General features: G+C 47.0%; 1 protein-coding gene across 1 annotated transcript; it reads right to left on the reverse strand.

The window, feature by feature from the left end:
- Positions 1-966: 966 nt before the first annotated feature.
- On the reverse strand, positions 967-11,651 carry si:dkey-156n14.3 (zinc finger protein ZXDC). Its single transcript, XM_032513689.1, has 10 exons — positions 9,609-11,651; positions 8,607-8,759; positions 8,272-8,350; positions 7,489-7,619; positions 7,156-7,326; positions 5,418-6,127; positions 4,157-4,241; positions 3,531-3,688; positions 3,301-3,402; positions 967-1,658 (listed from the first exon to the last, which is right to left on the reverse strand). Exons 1-10 carry the CDS (start codon positions 11,584-11,586, stop codon positions 1,572-1,574), a joined length of 3,654 nt encoding a protein of 1,217 aa, XP_032369580.1. The 5' UTR covers positions 11,587-11,651; the 3' UTR covers positions 967-1,571.
- Between the last annotated feature and the right edge of the window lie 1,804 nt (positions 11,652-13,455).

The raw sequence follows: 13,455 nt of genomic DNA on the forward strand, positions 1-13,455 counted from the left end.
TAGTTACTGGTAAACAGACTGGTAGATACCGTTAGATGAATGAGTAACAAATGGTTAGTTACTGATTACACATGAGTATGAATCATTCTAACAAGCGTATAATATGCGTATGAGTCCTTGGAATAAGTGTATGTGTGTGTATGAGTACTGCCAGTGTGTGCTAGCTCCCTGCTGCTCTAGCTCTGCTCTCCGTGGGGAACAGTGGATATGACTCTGACGCCATCTTGTGGTTTTCATCAGTACTGTTCTAAGGCCAGGCTCCACGCATTCTTTTCCTAAACTGAGCACTTTAAACCAGGGTGCAGGTCCTCAGCCAGAACCAAAGCTGGAAAGAGTGAATGTAGAGACAGTTGGAACAATTCATAGAAGTGCTTTAAGTTCTACATTGACTTTCACGGTTTTCTGGATCACACTAAACTGAAAACCCCTTTTTATACTCTTCATACAGTAGGCATTACCAACATGCATCTCACCTGCAAGACTCACTCAAACCACCAAAACCCTTCATACATGTCTCAAAATCAGCTTGGTGGACCAAAACGCTGGCAACAGCTCCCACTCAGGGAGCAAACAGCGTCACTCACAACACGCGGAGCTGAAAAACACATTATTATTATTACATCAATAATCAGCTTTATCTTTAAAGTTTGAATGGCTTTTTTCCCATGAGACAGCTTTTTAGTGAAAGACCAAGAACATGGACAGCGAGAGGGGGAATGACAGGGCTGCAGGCCGGAGTTGAACCTGCGGCCACTGCGTCTGCGGCAGTGTGGACGTACAGTCAGGCGCGCTCTGCCAGCTGAACAACCACGGTGCACCAGAAAATAGTTTCTCCGCATGCTCTTTAATGTCACGTTCATCCGCTTTCCTTCAACAATCCTCACACATTCAGTCTCGGCCTGATGAAAAGAGAGGGGTACTCGCAGAATTCAAGAAAAAGAAATGAAGGCCAAAGACAACTGTTGGGATTGTGCTTTGATTCTTTAATTCATCTGTGTTTGGCTCTGCCACTCTGTAAACCCACAGCTAAATAATAAATAAACAGATACAATTATTACAAGAAGGTAACAACTCATTCACTATCCTGTATATCAACACATGATCAGGCAGCTTCAACATGGACTTACAGCTGCCATAGAAAAATAAATCGAACTACCAAAGAAAGCAGAGAAGAGGCCGGTAGAGGAATGCACTGCGTGAGGCGTCTGTAAGGCAACTGGAGCGGAGACAGCACTGCAACGTGGCACCATGGTACTGTCCAACGCCACAGGACACAGAGGACAACTGTCTCTCTGACATTAGAAGGCTCTCACCTTGGATTTTGGTACAAACTGGACTCAAGAAACAACACATGATTATCTTCTCAACAAACAAATCCTCATCTCCTCTTGTCAAGGTGCATTATCTGTGGACTTATGTCCACTCCCTCCACACACTGTCCAATACACATCCCAAAGGCCGTCAGCATCGTGGGGGAGACGAGGCCAGCGCTCCGTGCATTCAGACATCCCAGAGTATGTTTGCTGCTGTAAACTGTGGCCAGTGACGAGTGGGGGGTGGGGGGTGGGGGCTCACTCCAGGTCCTGCAGGTTGATTGTGCTTCCTGTGAACTGGGAGTTGTCCGAGCCGTTGTCGTCCTCCGTCATCACTGAAGCTTCCTGGGAGGACACATCAACACCAGGGCTGCTAAGGTCACAACATTTCAATAGAAGCTTTCAACACTGCCAACAGCTGTCTGAGCCAAAGTACTGCATGCAAGCATTAGATTAGAGAATATAATCAATCATATTTCATTTAACTGGCAGATCGTAGCCTGAAGCTAACTTGCCCTTAGCAAGCAACATCTTACCACTTGGTAGCATTTGCTAGTGGCATTTAGCTTGATTGAGCTAAGTAAGGAGTTTGAATGACTATTTTAGAACAGCGGTGAGAGGACTGCCGCCCTGGCTGGGTGCTAGCTGGCTGGGGGCTGAATGTGGATGTGTCCCTGGGGTGGAGCTAACATGGCTGGAGCTAACCCACAATGGGACTTGTAAATGGAACGTAAAACATCATCTCCCAGCAACACCTAAATGTCACATCACGGCCGCGTGGAAGCCGTTTGTTATACTTTAGTTACACGCTATCCGTGTTTTATTAACCTTTATTCTGGTAGTGTTCAATCCACTTTCTATTGTGGCTAACGGTAGGCTAACGTTACCTGCTGCCAAGTGGTAACGAGATGTTAGCGTTAACCAGCGGGACATGCAGCGATGCTTCTGTTGCCTCTAACGTGTGTTCCGGAGCATCAGAGCAGCGCTGCCATCCAGGCGGCGCCCTAATGATGAAGCAGTGAAATCGGCGTTGCTATTCCATCCGGTAGATACCAGACACCGACAGGCGCCAGATTAGCAACACAAATATTGAACAGGAGGTTTCCAAAGGGGGCTGTCGAGAGCAGATTTGAGTTGCGCATGCTTAGATTTAAACTGTCAAACTAAAATTAGTGAAATCCACGCAATAAACTTTTCTCATTATAAACAAAAACAGAAGATGGAAATCATTTCAGAAACGTAGCTATCTATGATTGGTTGGTTGCTAACGTTAGCCCTTGACTTGGTTAAGTAGGTGCATTTTTACTGGGTTGACATTCCAGAAGTCACGACTCACATCTTCACTGAGTGACAGGGGCAACCAGAGGCCACAAAATGGTTGCTAATTGACTCAATCTGGTTGCCAAGGGCAACCGTTACTATTGAGTCCTGTTTAGGTGTTTATCATTTTAGTTATTTTTAATAGTTGAGCTGCTCCAGGATCTCTCCAAGTATCCCCTGGAAACAGCAGCAGTAGTCCCGGCTGGGAAAACCCTGATGGAGATAGTTCTAGCAATCTAACCGGAGACCAACAGCCAATCAGAATTGACCTTTTTTAAATCTCCGTTTGGTTGTTTGTGACACATTGTAAAGCAGTGCAAATGGAGCGAGTGTGTCAGAGTTGAGCGTGTACAGAGAGACAAAGAGAGTGACAGAAAGAGAGAAAGAAGGAGAAGAGATGACTGGAGCGCAGTCTGTCTGGGAGAGGGCGTATGAGGATTACTGCACGTTAATATGGATAACAGCAAATACATTTGAGCATGGAACAGATTTTTGTTCACTCAAATGAAATAATTTTGTGCTTGTGTATAATTTCTCTATTGCTAAACATATTGCTCACTCAGGAATGAGGCAGAAATATGACACGGTAGGAGGTGTTTCTTTAAACAGACGGCCCTCACAGCACCACTAGGTGCTGGCCGTGCTGACATCAATCAGCTTTGCTCACCTGTAGGATGTTGACCGGCAGGTCGGCAGTGAGCTGAGAGTGGGAGCTGGAGGGCTGCGAGCTCAGCTGGAAGGCCAGGTCTCCGTCGCTGGCTGGGTCGTCCTGCAGGTACACACACTCTGATCAGCTGCTCTGTCAACTAGGCCGCCGCGTCTCTCAGCACACAGCAGATCATTCCTCAAATCAACTTAGGTTAGCTGGTTTTAGAATCAGGTGTGTGGGGATCTCACCTGCAGCAGCTGAATGTGGACGTACTGGGCCCCGGTGACGGGGTCCCGCAGAGTCAGGCCCCCAGTGGCTGCTGCAGCTCCTTCACCATAACCAACACTAGAGGGAGCCATCGGCGCCTTTACTGCTTTATTTTTTCTCTGACTCAATCCTGAAGTCCCTGGATTGGAGAGAACACTAATCTTTTATGCCAAAAACACACTGGACACGGAAGTGCAATGAAACAGATATTTTTCATTTCTGTCAGTTCATACACGCTACGATCAGGAGCAGAGCGCCGTGCCGGCCGGCTCGATTTCTTTGCAAACCGACGTGTCAAGCCATGAAGGCAATCCCATACAGGAGGACCACAGCGCAGCCGGATACTTTACAAAATAAAAATTATTTAAAACTTAAACACCTAAGTTTTATGGTAATTTGGACTGGTGATCAGGCGCACAGACAGACGGACAGACACACACGAGAGAGAGGCGTTCTGTAGGGAGGAGAGGAGTGGAGATTTGCCCGTCTGCCCTGAACAACCAGGCGCCTGATCGACATGAATCTACGCTTCATGGTGTTCCTGCCGTTGGTCTCCAGTCCGGGTCTAGTCAGACGGAGGAGCATTACATGAATGGGAGTGTCTTACCAGAGGATGCTGAAGGACCTCTTTGCTTCTTCTTTTTGGCCAGCTGGATGGCTCTGTAGTCAGTCCTGGCGGAGCCTCCGCTCTCCTGACACAGAAAGGGTACACATTAGTTACTACACACCACTATGTCCGCTTTCCATAGCTAGTACTCACTACACTCCAGCTGCTAATAGACATTTGGACCATTTCTTAAAAATGGGAACTTCTCATATCTGAGAATCTAACAAGTAGATGTGCATTTCCTTTAAAGAGGAATCCATGAATTTAACAATGCATGCTTACAAAGATGCAAAGCTGCAAATAAATGCAAATGTGCAGCAAGCGGTGCAAATGGCACAAACACAAAAATCACTTTTCTCAAAAATTGAGATACATTCGATAAACTTGAGCGAGAAATTGGCGCAACGCTGTGTAGCGAAAGCCAATCAGTGTTTGGATGATCCTCATCATTCACAGACAGCGGAGGCAAAAGGAGCTTTCTCTGGGGCAAGTAGGACTGCCTGGTAAGTTCTGAAACCAAGAGTATGATGTGTTGACGGAGCAGCTCCAATGTTAGACTAGCCCTGATCCATCCAAACTAGGGCTGGACGATTGGGAGAAAATCAAGTATCACAATATTTTTTAACCCCATACCTTGATATTGATATTGTGGCGATATTGTGGGGTTGACATTTGGTGCTTACGCAAAACACTTTTACAATTTGATTTTTGATATATAATCATAACATGGATTTAATGACGCAGTGGGTAAAGGCAAATAATAGAACAGCTAGAAAAGTCTGGTAAGTTCACAAAAAAACTATTTTACTGTAATGCAGCTTGTAAAACTTTGTATCATATTACAATATCCAAAATTTAAGACAATAATATATTCCCCCAGCCCTTATCCAAACTCCATGCAGCATTTTAAAAGTTGTTCGCTTGTCGTGTTGTGGATAGACCTGACAAAAGAAAGAATTCAGCCTTTTTACAAATCTGCGTCATGTTGAAATGATATTTGGGCATTGTTTTTGGTCTGTTTATTGCAATTAAAAAAAAAACATCTAAATCTGATCTAAAGTAGCGCTCCTACTTCCTGGAGGAGTTGGTAAGTATTGCAGAGCTTTCTGCTCCTCCAGATGATGACACAGCAGCGGCTCATTTTCTACTGCCCGGGATTTCCCCAACAGGAACCAGGCAGCTACGGGGGTTATTTCAGCCATGTTGATGACAGAAAAACTACAGAAATGTCGTCTGCAGACTGAGCTGCATGGCCACTCACCAGGAAGCCCCCTGCTGATGCAGCGCTGGCGTCCTGCTCCTTCTGGCGGCTGAAGCTGCTGCTGGGACCGGGGAACACAAACGGGCTCAGGACCTTTCCTCGTTCCTGAGGTCCCTGCCCCTCCACACAGTCCAGCAGAGGCCCAGCTGCCCCCGGGCGCCCCACCTCCACCACCTTGGAGGGCGAGGCAAGCAGCTCTGCGACGGGGGCCGCTGACAGTGATGTGGGGGGCTCCACGCTCAGGGTGCTGAGTGGCTGCTGCATGCTGAGGGCGCTCAGGGCTCCCAGGGCCTCTGGGACAACCGTCTGCACATCATCCAGATTCAGAGTACCCTGGGGTGGAAGAACGTCCCCCACTGTTCCTTCCAAAGCAGGGTGGGGGCCCAGGTCAGCGCTGGCTGCCAGGATGAGGGGGTCCACAGCTTTGGCCAGTGTGGTGCTAGCGCCAGCAGCCAGTGCGGAGGCGACGGAGGAGGGGTCGATGGTGAGGATGCCTGAGCTGACCAGGGACAGGTCCATGGTGAAGGTGCCATTAGGTCCAGCCGGGGGGGCAGCGCTGCCAGGCACAGCTGAGAACAGGGAGCTCAGGTCGAGGTTGGTCAGCTGGTCGCCCCCGGCAATACCAGGCCCGGCAACTGTTGCTGGGGTGGAGCTGATGAGCTCGCTGCTGGGCGTCAGGGTGGGTGTGGTCTCCATCTGGCTTAGAACATCTGGGATGGAGGAGGGGAAACATTCAGAAGTTATAGGATAGTAATCACTTATACAATTTTACAGTAACATTCTCACTTCAAAATTATGAAAGTATATTTGTGTAGCTGAGACAGAATGGAAATACAGTTATATTGGCTAATTTCTCAGGTGCTATAATTATTATAAATGCTTTGTCTCCATATCTGTTCATGTGTATCAGTGTCTCAAGAGTCTGGGTCTGTCCCAGGTTTCAAAGGAAGATTCTCCTCACCACTGTCGCACCAATTGCTTCCTCTTGGGGGGGAATGTTGAGTCTCTATATTATTATTATTATTATTATTATTATTATTATTATTATTATTATTATTATTATTATTATTATTAAATGTGGTCTAGACCTACCAGTGTTTCTTTTTGTTTTAGCAGTGGGGGCAGGTCTGTCTGAACAACATTGGTGGAGCTGTTTTTTTTTTTTTTTTTTTTATAATCGACTGGAAGAAAGCGAACGTTTTGACAAACTCCATTGAGACAACAGTGTGTATGTACATACTGTATGTATGTGTGGATGTATGTATGTATGTATGTGTGGATGTATGTATGTATGTGTGGATGTATGTATCATGTGTGGATGTATGTATGTATGTGTGGATGTATGTATGTATGTGTGGATGTATGTATGTATGTGTGGATGTATGTATGTATGTGTGGATGTATGTATGTATGTGTGGATGTATGTATGTATGTGTGTATGTATGTATGTATGTATGTATGTATGTATGTATTTTAGGAGTTAAACTGGACGGGCCCAATAACCTCTCGCAGGAACATTTCAACGAGCATTAGAGGTAGCGCTACTTTGACGTAGGAAAATTAAGACCTGTTGAAATTACTTTAAGAGCTAGAAAACAATTAGGCAAATTCAAGATTTTTTTTAAAGGCCTAAAATTTTGATATTGAAATTTTAGACTTTTTGAGACCCCGTGGAAAACCCCTGATATGATCACATCGAAGAGAGACTCAAGTGGTGACGTCTGAAGCAGTTACTGACCAGGACTGAGGTGGTGGTGTTTGAGCATGTGGCTCTTCAGGCTGCTGCGGGACGAGAAGTGTTTGGAGCAGTTGGCCACGGGACAGCGTGTCCGCAGGGTGCTAGCATCTTGCTTGTGCTTCTTGGAGTGGATGTACAGGCTGCTGCGTGCTGAGAACTTGGCATTACAGCCTGAAGAACGGGAAGGAGACAAAACGTCATAACCGATGAGCTTTGCAGAAAATGTGAAATCCAACCGGCTGATTTGACTTAAAAACAAACACGTATGAACTCTGACAGTCTCCCAGCAAACAGTCCTACTCCTGGATGTGGTTTTTGAGTATCTGTACATACCTTCTGCATGGCACTGGAAGGGCTTGGTGCCCAGGTGGGTGATACTGTGACCCTTGAGGTGCTCTGCCCGGGTGAAGGATTTCCCACAACCCTCCTCTGTACAGACAAAGCGACGGTCATCGTCATGTTTCCTGATAAACAGGGGAGGAGTCCGGTGAGTGAGACACTCATCATGTAGGGCCCTATAAAAACCCTCAGCTCTGTTCAACCATTGAAGCATTTGGACTGTAAAATAGCGACCGGAGCATCAGGAACCTTCTGAAGCGAGCCATCCTTCAAAGATTTAGCAGCGGGTAAACACAGACCTTTTGGTACTGGTGCCATTCATCGGCACCTTAAGTTACCAGCTAACGCTAGCTAGCTAACAAGACATTCTGAAGACAAAGCACCCCCTGGTTATTTTGAAAGGAAACTATTATATAGCAGTTTTTTTTGTTTTGTTTTTATATTGTATAATTGTATGAGCTTGTGCCCAGGAGGTCTTCTCTTCAATCTCCAGACCACCAGGGTAAAATCTGGGTGGGGAAAGTGAAAGAGCAGCGCTTGTCCCTCCCTCATTACCACCACTGGGGTGCCCTTGAGCAAGTTAACCTCCAACAGATCAGACTGTGGTTGTACCGGCAGCTTCCAGGTTTGAATGTGGAACTGTGGGAATGTGATCAGAGCGTTCCTGCAAAAGAGAGGCTGCCTCTCAGTGAACCTTCCCTCAATAAATTAAGGTTAAACACACACACACACACACAATTTATATCAAGGGGAAAGCCTCAGATAATAAGCACTTACCGTTTATGCCGGAGCAGCTTGGACATGCTGGTGAAGGACCAGCCACAGCCCTCCGAGTCACAAACAAACGGCCTCTCACCTGGAAACAGCAGATCAGGGGTTTATCGGGGGTATCAGGGACAAGGTCCCCCGCCTGCAGTTCTGAGCAGCTAACCGGGTTTCACCCTGGCTTTCTGCTATCACAAAGCTATGCTGCAAGGCTAATCTGCTCCTCTTTAGACGAGTCAGTACAGTCATGCTCTTAGTGACTCGTTTTCTGATCATAACGTTTTGGAAACATGCAACATTAACAGAGAGCAACACACTGGTTCCAGCATTGTTAGGGACGGTCTTACCAGTGTGACTCCTCAGATGGATTTTGAGGCGACAGGCTTTGTCGTAGGTCTTGTCACAGCCTGGGAAGGTGCAGGTGAAGTGGCCCGTTTCCCTGAAGTGAGTGCGATTGTGGGAGAACAGGGCACTGAAGGTGATGAAGGTTTTCTCACAGCCTGCATATGACAGAGGGGAACATGGGTACATGGTGTTTCTGACTGAGTATTACACTACATTGATCTGGACACATTGATTCTATGGTCAACGGTCCAATATAATAGATGCAAAGTGAAAATATATTTATATATTGCTTGGCATTCAAATAGCTTTAGAACCTCAGTAATAACTCATATTTTAATTCTTTTTTGTGAGTTGCTATAAATTAATGGATTGTGTTAAATGGACATACAGATCTCGTATTGACCGCAGGCCCCTCAATCAAAATTGTATCGCATATGCGTTAAGCATAATTGTTTCTACTCCCGCGTGGTGGTTGCAACACTAGCTGCAGTCTTCTTTGTAACAGAGGTGGCGCTAATGAGGAAAGGCTACCAACTTTGCCATTTCTACAGACTAGAAGTAGAAAAAGGTAAACAACGGCAGAACTGGCAGCAGTGTACCTGTCAAGCATTGATTTGATCAGATGAGCTACTGGGTGGGGTCAAGCCTTTCATTCACCATAAAATAACTCTTCTTATCTCAGTGAGTTTACCAGAGAGACCTGCAGCCACTCTGAGGGTCCTGGCATCCGGCTACCCTTATGCTCGCCTAGAATGGTGCTTGCCCTCTGGACTCAAAATCCTGGCACGCCTGAAAGATCTACGTCATTTTGACGGCAAAATGGCGCGCGCACACTTGGATGCATCCACTGTAAAACGGCTCTTAAGCGTTTTCGTGCATGCTCGTAGTTGTCCATCTACGAAGGCCCGCGCCACGGCGTCATGCACTGGTACAAACACAGCCAAATGTTAAAGGGGGTATTGTAAAAGGACAGATAAAAGCAAAATACATTCAGCTTGTGTTACCTGGGAATTCACACTTGTGGGGCCTCTGTGGCTCGAAGTGGACCCTCTGGTGATTGCTGAGTCGCGTAGCACTGCGAAACCTCTCGCTGCAGATCTCGCAGATGAAGGCATTATCCTGCTCGTGGACTTTGACATGAGCCTTTAGGTTGTAGACGGTGGTGAAACGCCGCCCACAGCCTTCAAACTGACAAGTGTGTGGCCGCTGCTTGTCATGGGACTGAAGATGCCGCTTCAGTTTGTAAGAGGTGGCAAAAGCCCAGCCGCAGCCCTCTACAATGCACTGGTAGGGCCGAGGGTCCTCAGCATGGTTCAGAAGGTGAACCTTGAGTTTCTGACGCGTATCAAAGGTACAGCAGCAGCCCGGCTCTGGGCACCCAAAAGAGGCCACAGTTTCTTTCTTGGACCGTACTAGCGGTACAGACTGGAAGTCCCCAATGTCACAGTCTGCCACAGCGGCTTTGGAGGACGGGGTGATCAGATCCCCCTCTGTTACGGCACACAGCGCCCCTGCCTCCTGCTTGATGATGGGGCAGGAGTCCAGAGAAGTGCCCAGCTCTGATAATGAGCATTCATCCACCAGAGCCAACTCAGAGTCACTCACGGACAGACCCGACCGCTGCTCTTCCTGCTGGCTGGAGCTGGACACAGTCAGCGTGCTGATCTTACCGATGGATTTAGTCCCGCTGTCGTAGTTGAGAAGGACGATGTCCTCATGGTCTTTCATGCCTAGGTGCTCCTTTAAGCTGACCATGTCATCCTCTTTGTGTACATATCCCTCTGGTGGGGCAGCGAGAGTCAGAATGCCGTTTTCTATGGTCACTATGATGCTTTGGTTGTTTATTGTGATAGTCCCGGAAAAGGTTTCACTGGCAGGCGGACTTGCGGAGGCCGTGTCCGGGTTTACACTGTCCCGCAGCCCCGTTGAGTCTGCTATGAAGTCCGAGGTGTCCATGGCTTCCTCAACACCAGAGTTCCTTAAAATCAAGCTCTCGTCAACGCGGGAGTGCGACGAAAGCTCCCTGACCACTTTACTTTCATTGTTTTCGGTACAAATCTGGCCACAAATCTTATCGCCATATTTGTTTGTCAGAACAACGTCTTCGACGGTGTGGTGATAGCCTGACTGTTTCGCATGAGTCACGATACCGTTGTCGCTTAGTAAACTGAAAACATGGTGAGGTTTTTTCAGGGCCTGGGTATCAATACAGTTCAAGTTGTCATTTGCTTCAGTGCTGTTAGCCACCTCCATTGAGCCAGCGGGAGAGCGCTCTAAAGAGTGTTTACCGCCGCATTCAGATGACACATCCGGTCGGTGTTTGCTTGCTTCAGCGTTGCCATCCTCTTGAACGACATTAAACACAACATATAGTTCCCGGGTGGTTTCGTCTTCCCTGTTTAACGTGTTGAAGCTCCCCGGCGGCGCAGCAGCGCTGTAACTGGCCGGTGAGGGCTGCTTGAAGGCGCCGTCCTCACGCTGCTGCCGTAAAACTGGACATTGCAACGTTAAGTGCGGCTGCGGCGGCGGCATCGGGACCTCTTCCTCTTCGAACAGAGGCAGCGCCATTTGCATCACAGTCTCCCCGCTTTCTGCCCCGTGTTTCCAGGCAGTCCTTATAAACTCGTGCGAACCAAGCAGTGCGTCGAGCTCGTTCCCCTTTTCCGTGTTCACGTTAAAAACTCCGAGATTGGGTCCCTTACCCGGTAAATTGGTTTTGTCGGTTGATTCAGGCGAACAAGCCGCTCCTCCGCTGCCATCTTCCGCCGATAGGTGAAACGGTGATGTCCTCGGCCTGGTGTTGTTGTTGTTGCCGTCACTGTGTGGCTCCGGCAGCTCCAACAGTCTATCCGCTTCATTTTCGGTGGAAATAAAATGAGGTATCGACCCTGTCGCTGATTGCAGTGGCGACAAAGTGGTTGTGTGTAGGGCGCCATGTTGAGAGTGAATGTTTTGGGCACCAGCAAGCCCCTGGATTTCCATCTTGGTATCCCTGTAGCAGCGACACAGAAAAGGCCCGCCCTAGTAAACGGAGGCGTTCCAAAGGCCACTACACAGTTTACAGCAGGCCGGATGCTGCCTTCAGGGCCAGCACGGAAAGTCTGTTGTCGCACACACAAACACACGTTTTTTTCAACCCAGGGTTTTCTTTCTGTTAAATCGCAGCGGTAACTTATGCTGATCACCTAACCTGGTGTAGGCCTACTGCTGTGAAGATAAGTAAATAATTAAATGTCCTGAATAATTATAGAATAAACATCCTTTTATCTAAAAGTAACATGAGGAGGAAGTAGTATTAAAGAGTTTATATCAGGCTAATGAACGATCACCAGAGGCGTGCCTCATGTGGGTCCTCTGACAGTGGTGTTATCATTACTTAGAATTCTTCATGCGGGAGACAAAAACTACACAATATAGAACTCATATATCAAAATTATACAGCTTTAGCAAAGGTGTATTTATAAGATCTAGAGCCAAATGACTAGAGGATGGAGAAACCAACTCCAGTTATTTTTTTGCTCTGAAAACAGAAATGGAAGGAGGAAATCAATGGATACTCACAATATTAATGCAACTTACTGTAGAGATACAAAAGACATTTCCAGCTTTGTCTCTTTATTATATGGGAACATTTACACATCCAGATTCAATTACGTAAATACTTCATCTCTAAATTAAAGACACGTGTTCCTGATATTGAGGAGAGAGGAGCTTAAGGAGCTTGTGATCTTTTGGCGTGGCCAGCCAGGACTTCTCAAGAAAAAGAGATTTAGACCATGTAAACATTAACATGCTAAATGGCCACAGGTTGATTTCCTGTTACAGTCTATTGCTGTGTCTCCAATCAAAAACTTCTGTACTTAAACTTGCTCTTTTGAATACATAATATATGGTCGTTGGTGAAGCAGCATTCATCATTTAGTCAAGTGGTCTGCGTGAGACAGCGCCACAGCGAACTGCATGCTGCAGACGCGTGTGTGAGGGAGATAGAGAAAGGGATAGGGATAGCGGTGGTACGTTTTAACACTGGCTTTTACAGACTGCTTCCGCTCTCGTTCTGCAAAAGCAATTCAAAGTCAACTTTGGAGAAGGGGCGGGGGATCTCCTATGCTGCTAAAGTATTCACTTTTAAATGGAGTCTGGTGGGTTTATTGCTAGTGATCTCAGAGCTGTTTCTGGTTAAACAGAAAGTTCTTAAATAGGTATTAAAAAGGTCTGTTGCTTTAGGGATCCCTTCCATTATGTTGTCAGACACTTAGAATAATAATCTCAATCTGTCAGCAGCAACAACAACATTTTTAGTGGATGCTAACTGATGCTGAACATTGCAGTCTGGTCTGCGGCTGCCAGCTACAGCATTCACGCTTAATACTGGACCGGTTTCAAAGGTTGTTGTTCCCATCAGTCACCTGGACACAAAAACATAGGAACATAGGGTCCAGTTGCCCTTTAAACCTTTAAATGTAGTGTACCGAAAGATCCAGTCAACCACCATAGTATAGTGTATGCCCCCCCACTGACAGTGTCAGGTTTGGGTTATCCAGAGATCTTGGTGGCGCCATGACGTGGATGCTCAACTAAATCTAGTACAGTCTATCTTTCTCTGGGCAGTAGGTAAGATGCGTGTGATGTCCATCACAAGGACACGGTCCCTGAACACAACACTCCCTCATCATGCAGCTGTCTAGATCCTGTACATCCCTAGAGACAGACCCAGGGCAGGGTACTGATGGAGTGTGTCCCCTGACTTGTGACCCAGCACTAAGCCCACGTTTCCCCTTGCCTCATCCCACCACAACATGGTGTTTCTGGAAGTTCCACCACACCCTCTTTGCCATGATACAGGAGCTA

This window comes from Etheostoma spectabile, chromosome 4 (assembly GCF_008692095.1).
Source record: "Etheostoma spectabile isolate EspeVRDwgs_2016 chromosome 4, UIUC_Espe_1.0, whole genome shotgun sequence".
NCBI lineage: Eukaryota > Metazoa > Chordata > Actinopteri > Perciformes > Percidae > Etheostoma > Etheostoma spectabile.